Below are 13232 nucleotides of genomic sequence, written 5' to 3'. Positions count from 1 at the left end.
TTTTCATTGTCAAAGAGGTTGCAGGAGTTCCGTCGCAGCTGAAAAGGGAGCTAGGGAGGGCAGGAGTGAAATCTACTTACCTTCCTTACAGGTTCGGAAGTGCACACGCCACGCGCGCAGACCTTCTGCGCAGAAGGTAAAAAAACACATTATTTCCAGGTTAAAACCAGGAAGTAATGACACCCGGGCGGGTGGGCGAAGCTTCACTCCGCCATCGCTACTGGATCGCCAAACCACCAGCCACGATCACTACCGGATCATGAGATCCAGTCAGAACTGGGAGCATTTTACCCCTGAGGGAGGGCCACGTGCTCTGTTTTTGTTGGCAGAGGCACCGCAGGCCCGTCTTTGGCTGTTTCCAGAGCAGTCCCACGGGCCAGATCTCAGTACCACACAGGCCAGATCCGGCCCGCAGACCTTGAGTTTGATATCCCTGCTCTAGGCAATGACATTTGGGCTAGTCAGACCCTTCCCTGAGGGCAAGCGGAAGCCATTCTGGAAGGCACAGCTCTTCCTTTTCATGTGTGAATATTTTTTTTCTTCTATGAAAATCCCCCAAGCACAGAGAGGATCTGGCTTTCTCTACAGCTGAAAGTGGCTCCCTCAGTAAGCTCAGCCTGAGGGATGAAATATGTCCTCACAAGTAGGTGAGGGCAAATCTTACCATAATCTTCCCAAAGCTGCCCTTGGGAATGACAATCTTGTGCGAATAGATCTCAATGGAGATGTCCTTCAGCCAGGAGACCGAAGAGCCACCCCGATTCTCGTTCTTGGCTTCCACGCTAAAGAAAGGCAAGCTGGATCCTGGCCAACACTGCCTGGCAAGCAAGTAGGAACAGGACCCTTGGAAGTGGAAAAGGAAGCCGTCGAAGGTATGGTAGTGCGGATCTCCGAAGATCACACACGTGCTGCTCTCCATCGACACGCACTGGAAGAATTTCTCCTTGGCCTCGCAGATTTCGTAAGGGCCACAGGACACCTCCTGGCAGAAGAGCTCGTTGTTGAAATCCAGGCAGCGGCACTTGGTGGAGCAGTTGGCACTTTCCCAGAAGATCTCCCCTTGACGGAGAAATTGGCCTAAAGGAAAACCACATAATCAAAGTCATCTTCATGTCTGTGGAGATTCCGAGTCATCCAGCTCATGGTTGCCCCAAAGGTGCTTTTTCAAAAGGCAACTGGACTTTGTTTTTCCATGAAGACGTTTTGCTTCTCATCCAAGAAGCGAAGCTAAACGTCTCCAAGGAAAAACAAAGTCCAGTTGCCGTTTGAAAAAGCACTTCGGAGGCAAAGTCACCTTCACTATTGAAAGCAAAAATCATCTTCATTTAGCGACCCCATAATCCCTTGTGGGATGGAGTCTGGGCAACTGAATGGAGCAAGCCGAGTGTTTTAATGGCCGGATGCCCTTCCTTGTCACCAACGTGGAGTTTTGTTCAAAGCAAGAATCCAAGATATAAATGAGAAGATAAATCAAGAAAGATCAGAATTTTAGATTCCTTCTAGAAGTAGTGATGACCCGTGTTCCTATTCGGAAGTCCACTGAACCCTGGCCAGTATAATTTGCTGTCTACCCATTTTTGCAAAAAAGAAAAGAAAAGAAAAGAAAAGAAAGAAAAGAAAAGAAAAGAAAGCAAGCGGAGATGACCAGAAGTAGAGGTTACTCTTAGGCTTCCTATTTAGGGGTGAAATCTAAAAATTTTCCCTACCAGTTCTGTGGGCATGGCTTAATTGGTGTGCATGGCTTGGTGGTCAGGTGGGCATGGCCAATAATAATAAATAATAAAAATAATAAAGTATACAAAACTTTTTTTTTTTGTTTACATTTATATCCCGCCCTTCTCCGAAGACTCAGGGCGGCTTACAGTGTGTAAGGCAATAGTCTCATTCTATTTGTATATTTACAAAGTCAACTTATTGCCCCCCCAACAATCTGGGTCCTCATTTTACCTACCTTATAAAGGATGGAAGGCTGAGTCAACCTTGGACCTGGTGGGGCTTGAACCTGCAGTAATTGCAGGCAGCTGTGTTTAATAACAGGCTTCTTACAGCCTGAGCCACACTGCGGCCCTACTTGGGAGCACACCGGTCTACCTTCTTTAACAATAGAGGCACCGGTCTGCCAATTGCCATTTTTTGGGAGGCACCAGTCTACCTTCTTTAAAAATAGAGGCACCGGTCTACTAATTGCCTTTTTTTGGGAGGCACCGGTCTACCTTCTTTAAAAATAGAGGCACCGGTCTACTAATTGCCTTTTTTTGGGAGGCACCAGTCTACCTTCTTTAAAAATAGAGGCAGCGGTCTACTAATTGCCTTTTTTTGGGAAGCATCGGTCTATCTTTTTTAAAAATAGAGGCACTGGTCTACTAGTCGCCTACAGCACTGATCAGCTGTAGTGCGGCCCTTTGAAGCACCGCGGCAGTCATTTAAGGCCGTTTGCAGCTATATCACCACCAATAGCTTCAGGGACAGAGAAGAGGAACAGTGAGGTGTGGGCAGTGGTGGTGGGGGGGTAGGGATTTTTGCTACCGGTTGTCCAAACTACCCTCTCCCATTGCTACTGGATCATGTGATCCGGTCTGAACCGGGAGCATTTCACCCCTGTTCCTATGGTGGTCTAATATTTTGGATCACAGTTCTCATTATCATTGCCATATTTACCTTCAGTGCGACAAGATGCTGTTCAAGACATCTGAAGAAGAAGGTGGTTTATTCCATTAACCCCTGTGCTATTAACTCTGCAAGAGAGCTCTGATTTAAGTACTTTTTTTATTTATTATAATCTGCTGCTGAATCATTGCTGCAATGGTCTGATACCACTTTAAAACCTTGGAAAGTGTCCCAAAGAGCATTAGAAGCACTCTTTCAGTGTGGGATGTGTACACAAGAAACAAGAAGCTATAATCGCTGACACTAAAGTGCAATCACAAAACTGTAATGCGACATATTAAGACACATTGCCATCGGCATACCATATGTTCATCTTACCTCCATTGCATTTGAATCGTCGCATTTCCCCTATATGGGTGTGATTTCGTCAACGCACCAGGTCTGCTAAACAAATCTGAACTGGTGAATGCTTGCAGGGGTGACCATCGGGGCTATAGGCCAGGGGTGTCCAACCTCGACAATTTTAAAGACCTGTGGACTTCAATTCCCAGAAATCTCCAGTCAGCATGGCTGGCTGAGGCATCCCGGGAGTTGAAGTCCGCAAGTCTTAAAGTTGCCAAGGTTGGACACTCCTGCTATAGGCTAAGCTTTGTGTTCTGTTTCCCTTCCCCCAATACTCCCAGCAAAGAGTCCGTCAGAGGCCTTCCTTTTTTTTCCTTTTATTTACATAGATACATGTCCTGGCCACGTCTACCCACGGGCCTGCCAAGTTTCTGGAGATAACGAGGAAATTATAGATAAGGCCAGAATTACTCACGAATATATTCTTCCCTCCATTGAAATAGTTAGCTCGCGCCAATTCATTAGCTCGCGCCAACTCATTACTTTGTCCAAGACAAAAAACCAGGAAGTCCGCCTCCTATTTATAGTCTCTGCAGATGTCACTGCATGACAATTATGACAGCTTTGTCCCAACTCTTCCGCTGCTGCGCGCGGCGATTCGTCTCGTGACCTTGCATCGCTCCAAAACTGTTCTTGGGCGTTGCCAAATCAGAAGGAGGCTCCATGGAATCAGGCTGTGCGGCCCTCCCTCCCTTTGAGTGGGTGCCAGGGAGGGAAAGGGCTCAAGAGAAGCAGGGCTGGCCAGGTCTTCTCCCTCACTTTCTGAATCATCCGAGTCCAGGAGTCCGGGTCCAGGAACCTGGATCACAACACTTTGTATTCAAGATGGTGACAGGATCTAGCTGACCTTGGCTGTTCTTGGCAACTTAAGCAGGGACCAACTTGGTTAAGACATGACTGGGAGAACTCCCAAGGTTATAAACTAGTTGGTGAAATCAGAAAACCGTTTTACGAAAAGGCAAGGTTGCGTTTATCAGAACAGCATCCAAGAAAACCACATCCATGAGCCATGGTGGCGCAGTGGTCAGAGTGCGGTACTGCAGGCTACTTCTGCTGACTGCCGGCTGACTGCAATTTGGCAGTTCGAATCTCACCAAGCTCAAAGTTGGACTCAGCCTGCTATTCTTTCGAGGTGGGTAAAATGAGGACCCAGATTGTTGGGGGGCAAGAGGCTGACTCTGTAAACCACTTCGAGAGGGCTGTAAAGCACTGTGAAGCGGTATATAAGCCTAAGTGCTATTGCTATCAGGAATCCAGCTTCATCAAAGATTTTCTACTTTCTCCCCTCAGTAGAGCTTTAATGCATTAAGGCTCCTTTCCCCCATAGGCAGCAAAACACTGCCTTAGCCCCAGGAACTGAGCCAGCATCCTCTCTAAATGTAAAATTGGAAATATAAATCTCATATTTAAATTGCAGGGCACTGACCACAGTTAAACTTCAACTATGGTTTGGCTGGCTTCTAAAAACAACTAGGTGGATGCAGCATGAATTATATCCCAAGCGTGCCACGGTTGCTATAACTTAATTCTATTAATAACGGGTGAGTTACGTCTGCAGCTCAAGGGGTGTTAATTGCCTGCTTAGACTCGTTTTTCCTTCCATATGAATTAGCGCTAATTAAACATCAAATAATGCAACTTTGGAGACTTCATATTTTACAATAGCCACAGCAGGCTTTGACTGTATCGCTTAATGAGGTGGGTGTCTGCCTTTCTGTCTTACACATAGCTAATTATTGCACACACACAAAAATAATGTATTGCTTGTGCCGGTAATCATCATTATAAAACAAAGCAACAATAGAATGTCTATCAGGATATGCTTGACAGAGGTTGCCGTAACTTGCTGAGTAAGGATCTTTGGTTCCATGGTTATTTTTAGCCATGGCCTTTCGAAAGTCTAAATTAGACGCCTAAAAACTCGGAGTTCTGGTCATTCAAAATGCAAATTAAATATGCAGCTCATTCAATTCAGGGATTGGGATGGATCATTGGTTCCAAATCTGCTTCATTTTGTGCTTGACTCCAAACTGAGCTGATCCCGAGATGTTCTAGATCTGATCATTTTCTGGTCACCTTCTCCATCTGCTCGCTTGCCTTCATCCCCTCTTCTATCCTCTTCACATAAAGCCTCACCAACCTGCAGATAAAGTTCTTCACACGGCTTTGGGCTTGCAGTCAACTTCGGCTCCAACGGACCGTGTAGTGGATCCATCCCAAATGTCTCCATAATTTCAATTTGTTTTGTATTTGCAAGTATCTGGTGCAGGGGTGAAATCCAGCAGGTTCTGACAGGTTCTGGAGAACCGGTAGCATAAATTTTGAGTAGTTGTTTTTCCCTTAGGAGCTGTGTCATTTACTCTGCCTCCTAAGTTGCTGCTTCAAAAGAGAGCATGATTTTTCCAAGACAGGGTTGAGAGGAGAGGATCAAACTGTTTCGTGCACACAAGACACACAGATACAAACAAACACACACACACAGAGAAACACACACAAAGAATAAATTCCAACTTTTGAATCTGGTTTCTAAGCAGACATTGGTCCATGCCACCGTTCGTGCAGTTGGGAGACTTCTGAATTTGTAGGTCGGACTGAAACGGGGCTAAGTGTGGGTGGAATCATGGGAAAAGTGGGGTTTGGGGTTCTTTTGCACTTAACAATGGCAATGGGCCCCGTGTTTTTGTTTTGGAAGAAGACAAGCGGGGCAACTTTCACTTAAATCAGTTCTTTTCAATGGGTCCCAAGAATGCTTTTTCCCCCCAAAAAGGCAACTGAGCTTTCTTGGTTTTGTCCTGGAAAACATTTCGCTTCTCGTGCAAACAAGCCCTTTCCGTTCTCTTCAATGTGGGCACAAGAAGATGGATGCAGGGGTGAAATCCAGCAGGTTCTGACAGGTTCCGGAAAACCGGTAGCAGAAATTTTGAGTAGTTCAGAGAACTGGCAAATACCACCTCTGGCTGGCCCCAGAGTGGGGTGGGAATGGGGATTTTGCAATATCCTTCCCCTGGATTAGGGTGGGAATGGAGATTTTGCAGTATCCTCCTCCTGAAGTGGGGTGGGAATGGAGATTTTGCAGTATCCTTCTCCTGCCACGCCCACCAAGCCCCACCACGCCCACCAAGCCACGCCCACAGAACAGGTAGTAAAAAAAATTAGATTTCACCATTTATCTGGTGGTGCACATGATACTCCCCAGTGGCAGCCAAAATCCTTTTGCTTTGGAATTTTCTTATTAACGGAACTCTTTCGATGAAATTAACTCCGAAACAATTTCCATACTCACGCAGGGAGTTCAAACAGACTTTGTCCCAGAATTTGAACAGAGGGACTAGAATGCTATTTTTTCCCCCTCATCTTTTAAGGACCCCATAATCCCTTGCATCGGAGTGGAGTCGGGGCAACTGAATTGAAGCTGAGTGTTTACTGGCCCGATGCCCTTCCTGTTGCCAATGCGGAGTTTGTAGCAGATAATTACTCATTGTGCCCAGAGAGAGGAAATATCTGCCTCTACCTAGGATTGAACTCACAGCCTCCTGATTGTGAGGCCAGAGCTCCACCTCTAGACTACTGCACCACTTAGTGACTAGAATGCTATAAAAGTTCATAATATAGAAGATGGGGAGAATTGGAATCTTTCCACTAGCACCCCGGAGGCAGACAAGTTTCCTTTTATTTCCCGAACAGTTGTATTTGTAAAGAGAAGATGAGCAGGCTCGCCAGGTGGCTATTTTAAAAGACCTAACACGAGAAAATTTTAACTAGCAGGCAATGACGAAAAAGAATCACGTTGTTTTCTTTTCGAAAGGACTCTGCATGCTGCAGATTCTAAGGGCAGCTCAGGCGGATGTTTTGAAATTGACTTTATGACATCTCTGTATTTCAACAGCGCCGGTGTCCAAGAGAAAACTCTATTACAAAGCAACAGAGCTAAAATTCATACAAGAAACGGAGATTTTGCAACTGGAGTCGGTAAAAATAAGGAACGGTTTTACTCCTTCACAAAGTAAAATTGCCTCCATTGTACTTGTTCATAGCCAACATGGATGATGATCTCTTTTATTCATTAAACATGAAGGTCAGTCAACTGAACATCAAAAAATGCATCACAAATACCATTGATTGGTGCTAATGGTTGATACAGTTTGCTGCCAGCATCCAAGGTATCAACCAAGTACCTTCTTAAGATGTACGATGTTCTGAGTAGTGCAGTTTTTTTACAGTTCCTCTGGTGTTATTGCAGGAAGCTGCAATTTGTTGATGTATCTTATAAAATTCTTGGACATGGTACCAAGTGCCCCGATGACAATGGATAGCTCTGTTACATGTTTCATCCACAGCCATGTAGTTTCGATGGCCAGGTCGCGATATTTCCTGATTTTTTTCCAGTTCTTTTCTTTTTTTTACTCTGGCGTCTCCTGGTACCGCGATGTCAATAAACTGTACGCTTTGGCCCTCGACAACCATGATATCTGGCATGTTGTGTTCCAAATGACGATCTGTCTGTATTTGAAAGTCCCACAAGATCTTCACTGTCTCATATTTTTTTTTATTTACATTTATATCCCGACCTTCTCCGAAGACTCAGGGCAGCTTACAGTGTGTAAGGCAATAGTCTCATTCTATTTGTATATTTACAAAGTCAACTTATTGTCCCCCCAACAATCTGGGTCCTCATTTTACCTACCTTATAAAGGATGGAAGGCTGAGTCAACCTTGGGCCTGGTGGGACTAGAACCTGCAGTAATTGCAGGCAGCTGTGTTTTTAATAACAGGCTTCTTACAGCCTGAGCCACACCGCGGCCCTTTTTTCAAAAGTTATTTTCAATAACTTTTTCCACTTTATGCTTCTATGACTTTTCGGATGCAGGTAGGGTGTATTTTTTACATAATGACCAGTGGACTAATTTAGCAACTTGATCATGTCTAGCTTTGTAATCCGTTTGCCCGATTTTGCTGCACTCACATACTGTATTAAATGTGAAACAGTTTTAACTTTGTCGTTGCAAAGTCAGCAGTTTGGATTGTCATTGGATTTTTGTATTAATATTATACTTTATCCATTAAACATGAAACAGTCAACTGAACATTCAAAAATGCTATTATTATTATTATTATTATTATTATTATTATTATTATTATTATTATTATTATTATTATTATTATTTATGACAACCCTTCTCCATGTTGGGACTTGATGTGGTTTCTGGATTCCCTTCAAATAGGTGTAACCTCACATCTCTCAAAATTCTGCAGCCAGGTTGGCCATTGTAAAAAATGTTGGGAACTGAAATTCACACACCTGGAGATTGTCAAGGCTGGGAAAAATTCAAATTTGTGGTGAGAATAAAATGGATAGTGGTTATGAGGTCTTACTTCCGTGAATTCAATTATGGTACTTTTTTTTTTACTCTGGCATCTCCTGGTACAGTGATGTTAATAAACTGTACACTTTGGCCCTTGACAACCATGATATCTGGCATGTTGTATTCCAAATGACGATCTGTCTACATTTGAAAGTCTTACAAGACCTTCACTGCCTCATATTTTTTTTTATTTACATTTATATCCCGACCTTCTCCGAAGACTCAGGGCAGCTTACAGTGTGTAAGGCAATAGTCTCATTCTATTTGTATATTTACAAAGTCAACTTATTGTCCCCCCAACAATCTGGGTCCTCATTTTACCTACCTTATAAAGGATGGAAGGCTGAGTCAACCTTGGGCCTGGTGGGACTAGAACCTGCAGTAATTGCAGGCAGCTGTGTTTTTAATAACAGGCTTCTTACAGCCTGAGCCACACCGCGGCCCTTTTTTCAAAAGTTATTTTCAATAACTTTTTCCACTTTATGCTTCTATGACTTTTCGGATACAGGTAGGGTGTATTTTTTACATAATGACCAGTGGACTAATTTAGCAACTTGATCATGTCTAGCTTTGTAATCCGTTTGCGCGATTTTGCTGCACTCACATACTGTATTAAATGTGAAACAGTTTTAACTTTGTCGTTGCAAAGTCAGCAGTTTGGATTGTCATTGGATTTTTGTATTATTATTATACTTTATCCATTAAACATGAAACTCAGTCAACTGAACATTCAGAAATGCTATTATTATTATTATTATTATTATTATTATTATTATTATTATTATTATTATTATTATTATTATTATTATTATTATTATTTATGACAACCCTTCTCCATGTTGGGACTTGATGTGGTTTCTGGATTCCCTTCAAATAGGTGTAACCTCACATCTCTCAAAATTCTGCAGCCAGGTTGGCCATTGTAAAAAATGTTGGGAACTGAAATTCACACACCTGGAGATTGTCAAGGCTGGGAAAAATTCAAATTTGTGGTGAGAATAAAATGGATAGTGGTTATGAGGTCTTACTTCCGTGATTTCAATTATGGTACTTTTTTTAAAATTTGCATTTATATCCCGCCCTTCTCCGAAGACTCAGGACGGCTTACACTATGTCAAGCAATAGTCTTCATCCTTCATACTTAAGGATAATGACAACAATAAGGAATTGGTTAAAGGCTAAAACATATGAAGAATGGTTGCAGGAACTCGGTATGCCTAGTTTAATGAAAAGAAGGACTAGGGGAGACATGATAGCAGTATTCCAATATCTCAGGGGCTGTCCCAAAGAAGAGTCAAACTATTCTCCAAAGCACCTGAGGGTAGAACAAGAAGCAATGGGTGGAAGCTAATCAAGGAGAGAAGCAACTTAGAACTAAGGAGAAATTTCCTGACAGTTAGAACAATCAATAAGTGGAACAATTTGCCTCCAGAAGTTGTAAATGCTCCAACGCTGGAAATTTTTAAGAAAATGTTGGATAGCCATTTGTCTGAAATGGTGTAGGGTTTCCTGCCTGGGCAGGGGGTGGGACTAGAAGACCTCCAAGGTCCCTTCCAACTCTGTTGTTGTTGTTTTTGTTTTTGTTTTTGTTGTTTTGTTGTTGTTGTTGTTGTTGTTGTTGTTGTTGTTATTATTATTAAATCTGTATCTTGCCAATTCCATTTGGACTTTGGATTTATTTGGCTCTACAAGAAATGGATCACATTAGAGTTACGTTTCTTGGCTAACTGGTGGGGTGCAATGCTTATCCACCTTCTCTCTTGCAGCCAATGGAACCGATATGCTGATATCCCAATACATGTATTAAACATTGCCAGATTCTTGCCAGACCTTTTGCTCTGATAGAGTAATAGGTTTACCCAAGCCTCTGTTAGTTATTATTAGCACAGATAAGAATTGAGAGAACAAGGCATTAAATGAGACCATTTTTAAAATAAATGTCTAAAGCTCTTAACGGCCTCTGCTAGATTTGTTCTTCATTATCTGGCGTAGCAAGATAAAAAGCTGAATGGCACTTTATACTAGCGACAATCAATGCTGATGGATAACATTAAGAAATGGCAACAATCAGCTATAAACGATGACGATATCGCACAAATTGCATTTTGGGGAGAATTCCCACGAAGAACTACCATTTTTCAGATTTCCCCCCCAGGAATTCTATGAAGGAAAAAAAATCATGTACCGCTCTTGAAATTCTGTCTGTGTTTGTCCTAAGTAGGAATCGCTAAACAGCAGGAAGGAAGGGGTCGTATGTTCGATTTATATTCTGCTTTACAAAACACGCAGCCACAGAAAGAGAAAACGTAAACAATCCAAATGGGAGAAAACAGTGAAAGTCATGATTAACCCATTTCAATTTGAGAGGAGGCCGCTGTGTTGCTTTCCCAGCTTGAGAGTAACCTGTGGAAAACCCCTCTCCAGTGTACCCTAAAATTAATTTTATTTGCTAGTAGCCAGTGGCAGCTCTATTAAGCAAATTAGAGATATTTAAGGTGCTGATGTGGTCTAATACAGCAGTCACCAACCGGTGGTCTCTGGACCACTGGTGGTCCTCAAGAAAATTTTGGTGGTCCGCAGAAAAATTATTTTCATTTTTTAAATATTGCACTAAATCAGAGGTCCTCAAACTATGGCCCCTAGGCTGGATACATGTTTGTGTTGCTGCAGAGTCTCCCCCTTTGAAGTCTTTTTGTGCGGGTCGAGGGGGGCAGAAATTCTGCTTCAACCTCCTGGTGTGGGGCTTTGGGCGAAGGCTGGAGGGAAGGGCCACTGGTGGCGAAGAGCCGGAGGGCCTCGTTCCAGTGGGGCTGCATCATGGCCTGGAACTGTCTGACCATCTCAGCCCACTGAGCTTCCAGGCGCCGGTACCTGGCCTTGCACCCCAGCAAGTCTTCCCTCTGCTTGGAAAGCCTATGCTCCTAGTCCTCAGTGAGGTGCTTCTGCTGACCCTCCTTCTCGGTCAGATCCAATTTGAACTGAGCTGTTTTGTCACCTCTTTCTCGTTGTGGCCGCTTAGCTCCAACAACTGCTTCCTGTTGGGACCCTAAGGAGCCCGGGTGGGGAGGTGATGAGTGCCTGGAAGGGAGGGGCGAGTAGAGACCGGTAAGGCACCCCTTGACGTGAGTGAGATCAAGTTGACCACACCCACCCAGTCACATGACCACCTAGCCACGCCCACCCAGCCGGTCATTAAGCAGATCGTATTAGTGGTCCGTGGGATTTAAGATTATGAATTTAGTGGTCCCTGAGGTCTGAAAGGTTGGGGACCTCTGGTCTAATAAATGAGGATGAGAGAACCATGTTGCACATTAAGCATTCAGGTAAAGTGGAGAAAGTAGGAGTCCCTGGATATACAAACAGTGCCTGGTTCCATCTTTAGCAACATCTCTTGGTAGAACTGTCTGAAATAAAAAACAAAAAAAACCAAACAACAACAACAAAACTCCCCCCAAAACCCAATCTGTGTCATATTGTGGTTTGCGCGACAGGGCAACCTGCTTCAACTTGATACAGCTTCTTATACTTGCTTACCTCTAAAACTGCATCCATTGGCTGGGTCTATCTCCCTCCCATCAATTTTGAATACCCAACGACCTGGCACGTTGACATTGGTGGTGTCTTCAATGTTGACGATGTCCGGGGTTCTGGAACCGGGAATGCTAAAATAGTTGGTGCTGTTTCCACCGTTGAAACCAGCCTAGGAGAGTGAAAAGAAGAGAGTCCCCTTTAAATGATCCGGAACTTCACCTGACGAACTTCACCTTTGATGTGTTGTGATCCGCCAGCAGCCCGCGAAGCTGGCAGTGGAGTCAGACAGTGAGGAGGCTGGGGAGGACAATGGGCCAGTCCTGGAGTCAGGAGAAGGCCCAGACGAGGGCTCTGCGTCGGAAGCAGAGATGGGGCCAGGGCCATCTGGGAGTGATGCATGGACTCTGGAGCCTCCAGAGGTGGACAGCAGAAAGGCAGAGGAACAGGAGGAGGCTGTTCCTAGTGCACGCATGCAAAGAGCTGCTACAGCTAAAACAAAAAGGATGACTCGGGAGTAAGGCCAGTAGATGATTGGCCCCTCCCATAAGGCTTAAAAGAGCAGCAACGGCTCTTGGGCTCTTTGTAGGAAAGCAACATTGCTACAACTGTTTCTTGTCTCCTGTTTCTGAACTTTGTGATGGCCCTGGCCCAGTGGTGAAATCCATTTTTTTTTACTACCGGTTCTATGGGTGTGGCCTGGTCGGTATGGTGTGGCTTGGTGGGTGTGGCTTGGTGGGCATGGCACGGGAAGGATACTGCCAAATCTCCATTCCCACCCCTCTCCAGGGGAAGGATACTGCCAAATCTCCGTTCCCATCCCACTCCAGGGGAAGGATACTGCCAAATCTCCATTCCCACCCTACTCTAGGGGAAGGATATTGCAAAATCTCCTTTCCCACCCCTCTGGAGCCAGCTGGAAGTGATATTTGCCGGTATTCTGAACTACTCAAAATTTCTGCTACCGCTTCTCCAAACTGGTCAAAATTTCCGCTACCGGTTCTCCAGAAGCTGTCAGAACCTGCTGGATTTCACCCCTGCCCTGGTCCCATCTCTGCCTCTGATGCAGAGATCCTCACTGTCCCTCCGCTGCCAGCTCCACAAGCTGCTGGTGGACCACAACACAAGGCCATTCCTTACATACCATCACAAGCATCCCCTTCTGTGTTAATTAACGAAATCAGGCAACCTTCCTTGCATTTTAGTGCAGATGGGGTTTTTTCCCCCCCTCATCTGACCAGCAATAATAGTGTGTGTCATGTGTGTTAATGTTCTTCATGTCAATAATATTGAGAAATGAAAAAGTTATTGAAGCTGAAACTTTCTTTCCTC

At 44.2% G+C, this 13232-nt stretch overlaps 1 protein-coding gene across 1 annotated transcript in view; it reads right to left on the bottom strand.

Moving 5' to 3' along the window:
* LOC131203776 (tubulin-specific chaperone cofactor E-like protein) overlaps positions 1-13232 on the bottom strand; it is a 94833-nt gene that overhangs the window by 29380 nt on the left and 52221 nt on the right. The window contains exons 13-14 of the mRNA XM_058194377.1: positions 11907-12072; positions 665-1077 (exon numbers count right to left, since the gene is read on the bottom strand). Coding sequence (XP_058050360.1) covers positions 665-1077; positions 11907-12072 — 579 coding nt within the window. The remainder of the gene's footprint in view (positions 1-664; positions 1078-11906; positions 12073-13232) is intronic.

This window comes from Ahaetulla prasina, chromosome 9 (genome assembly GCF_028640845.1).
Source record: "Ahaetulla prasina isolate Xishuangbanna chromosome 9, ASM2864084v1, whole genome shotgun sequence".
NCBI lineage: Eukaryota > Metazoa > Chordata > Lepidosauria > Squamata > Colubridae > Ahaetulla > Ahaetulla prasina.
The sequence above is the reverse complement of the archived record's forward strand: the minus strand, read 5'-3'. Positions and strand labels throughout refer to the sequence as shown.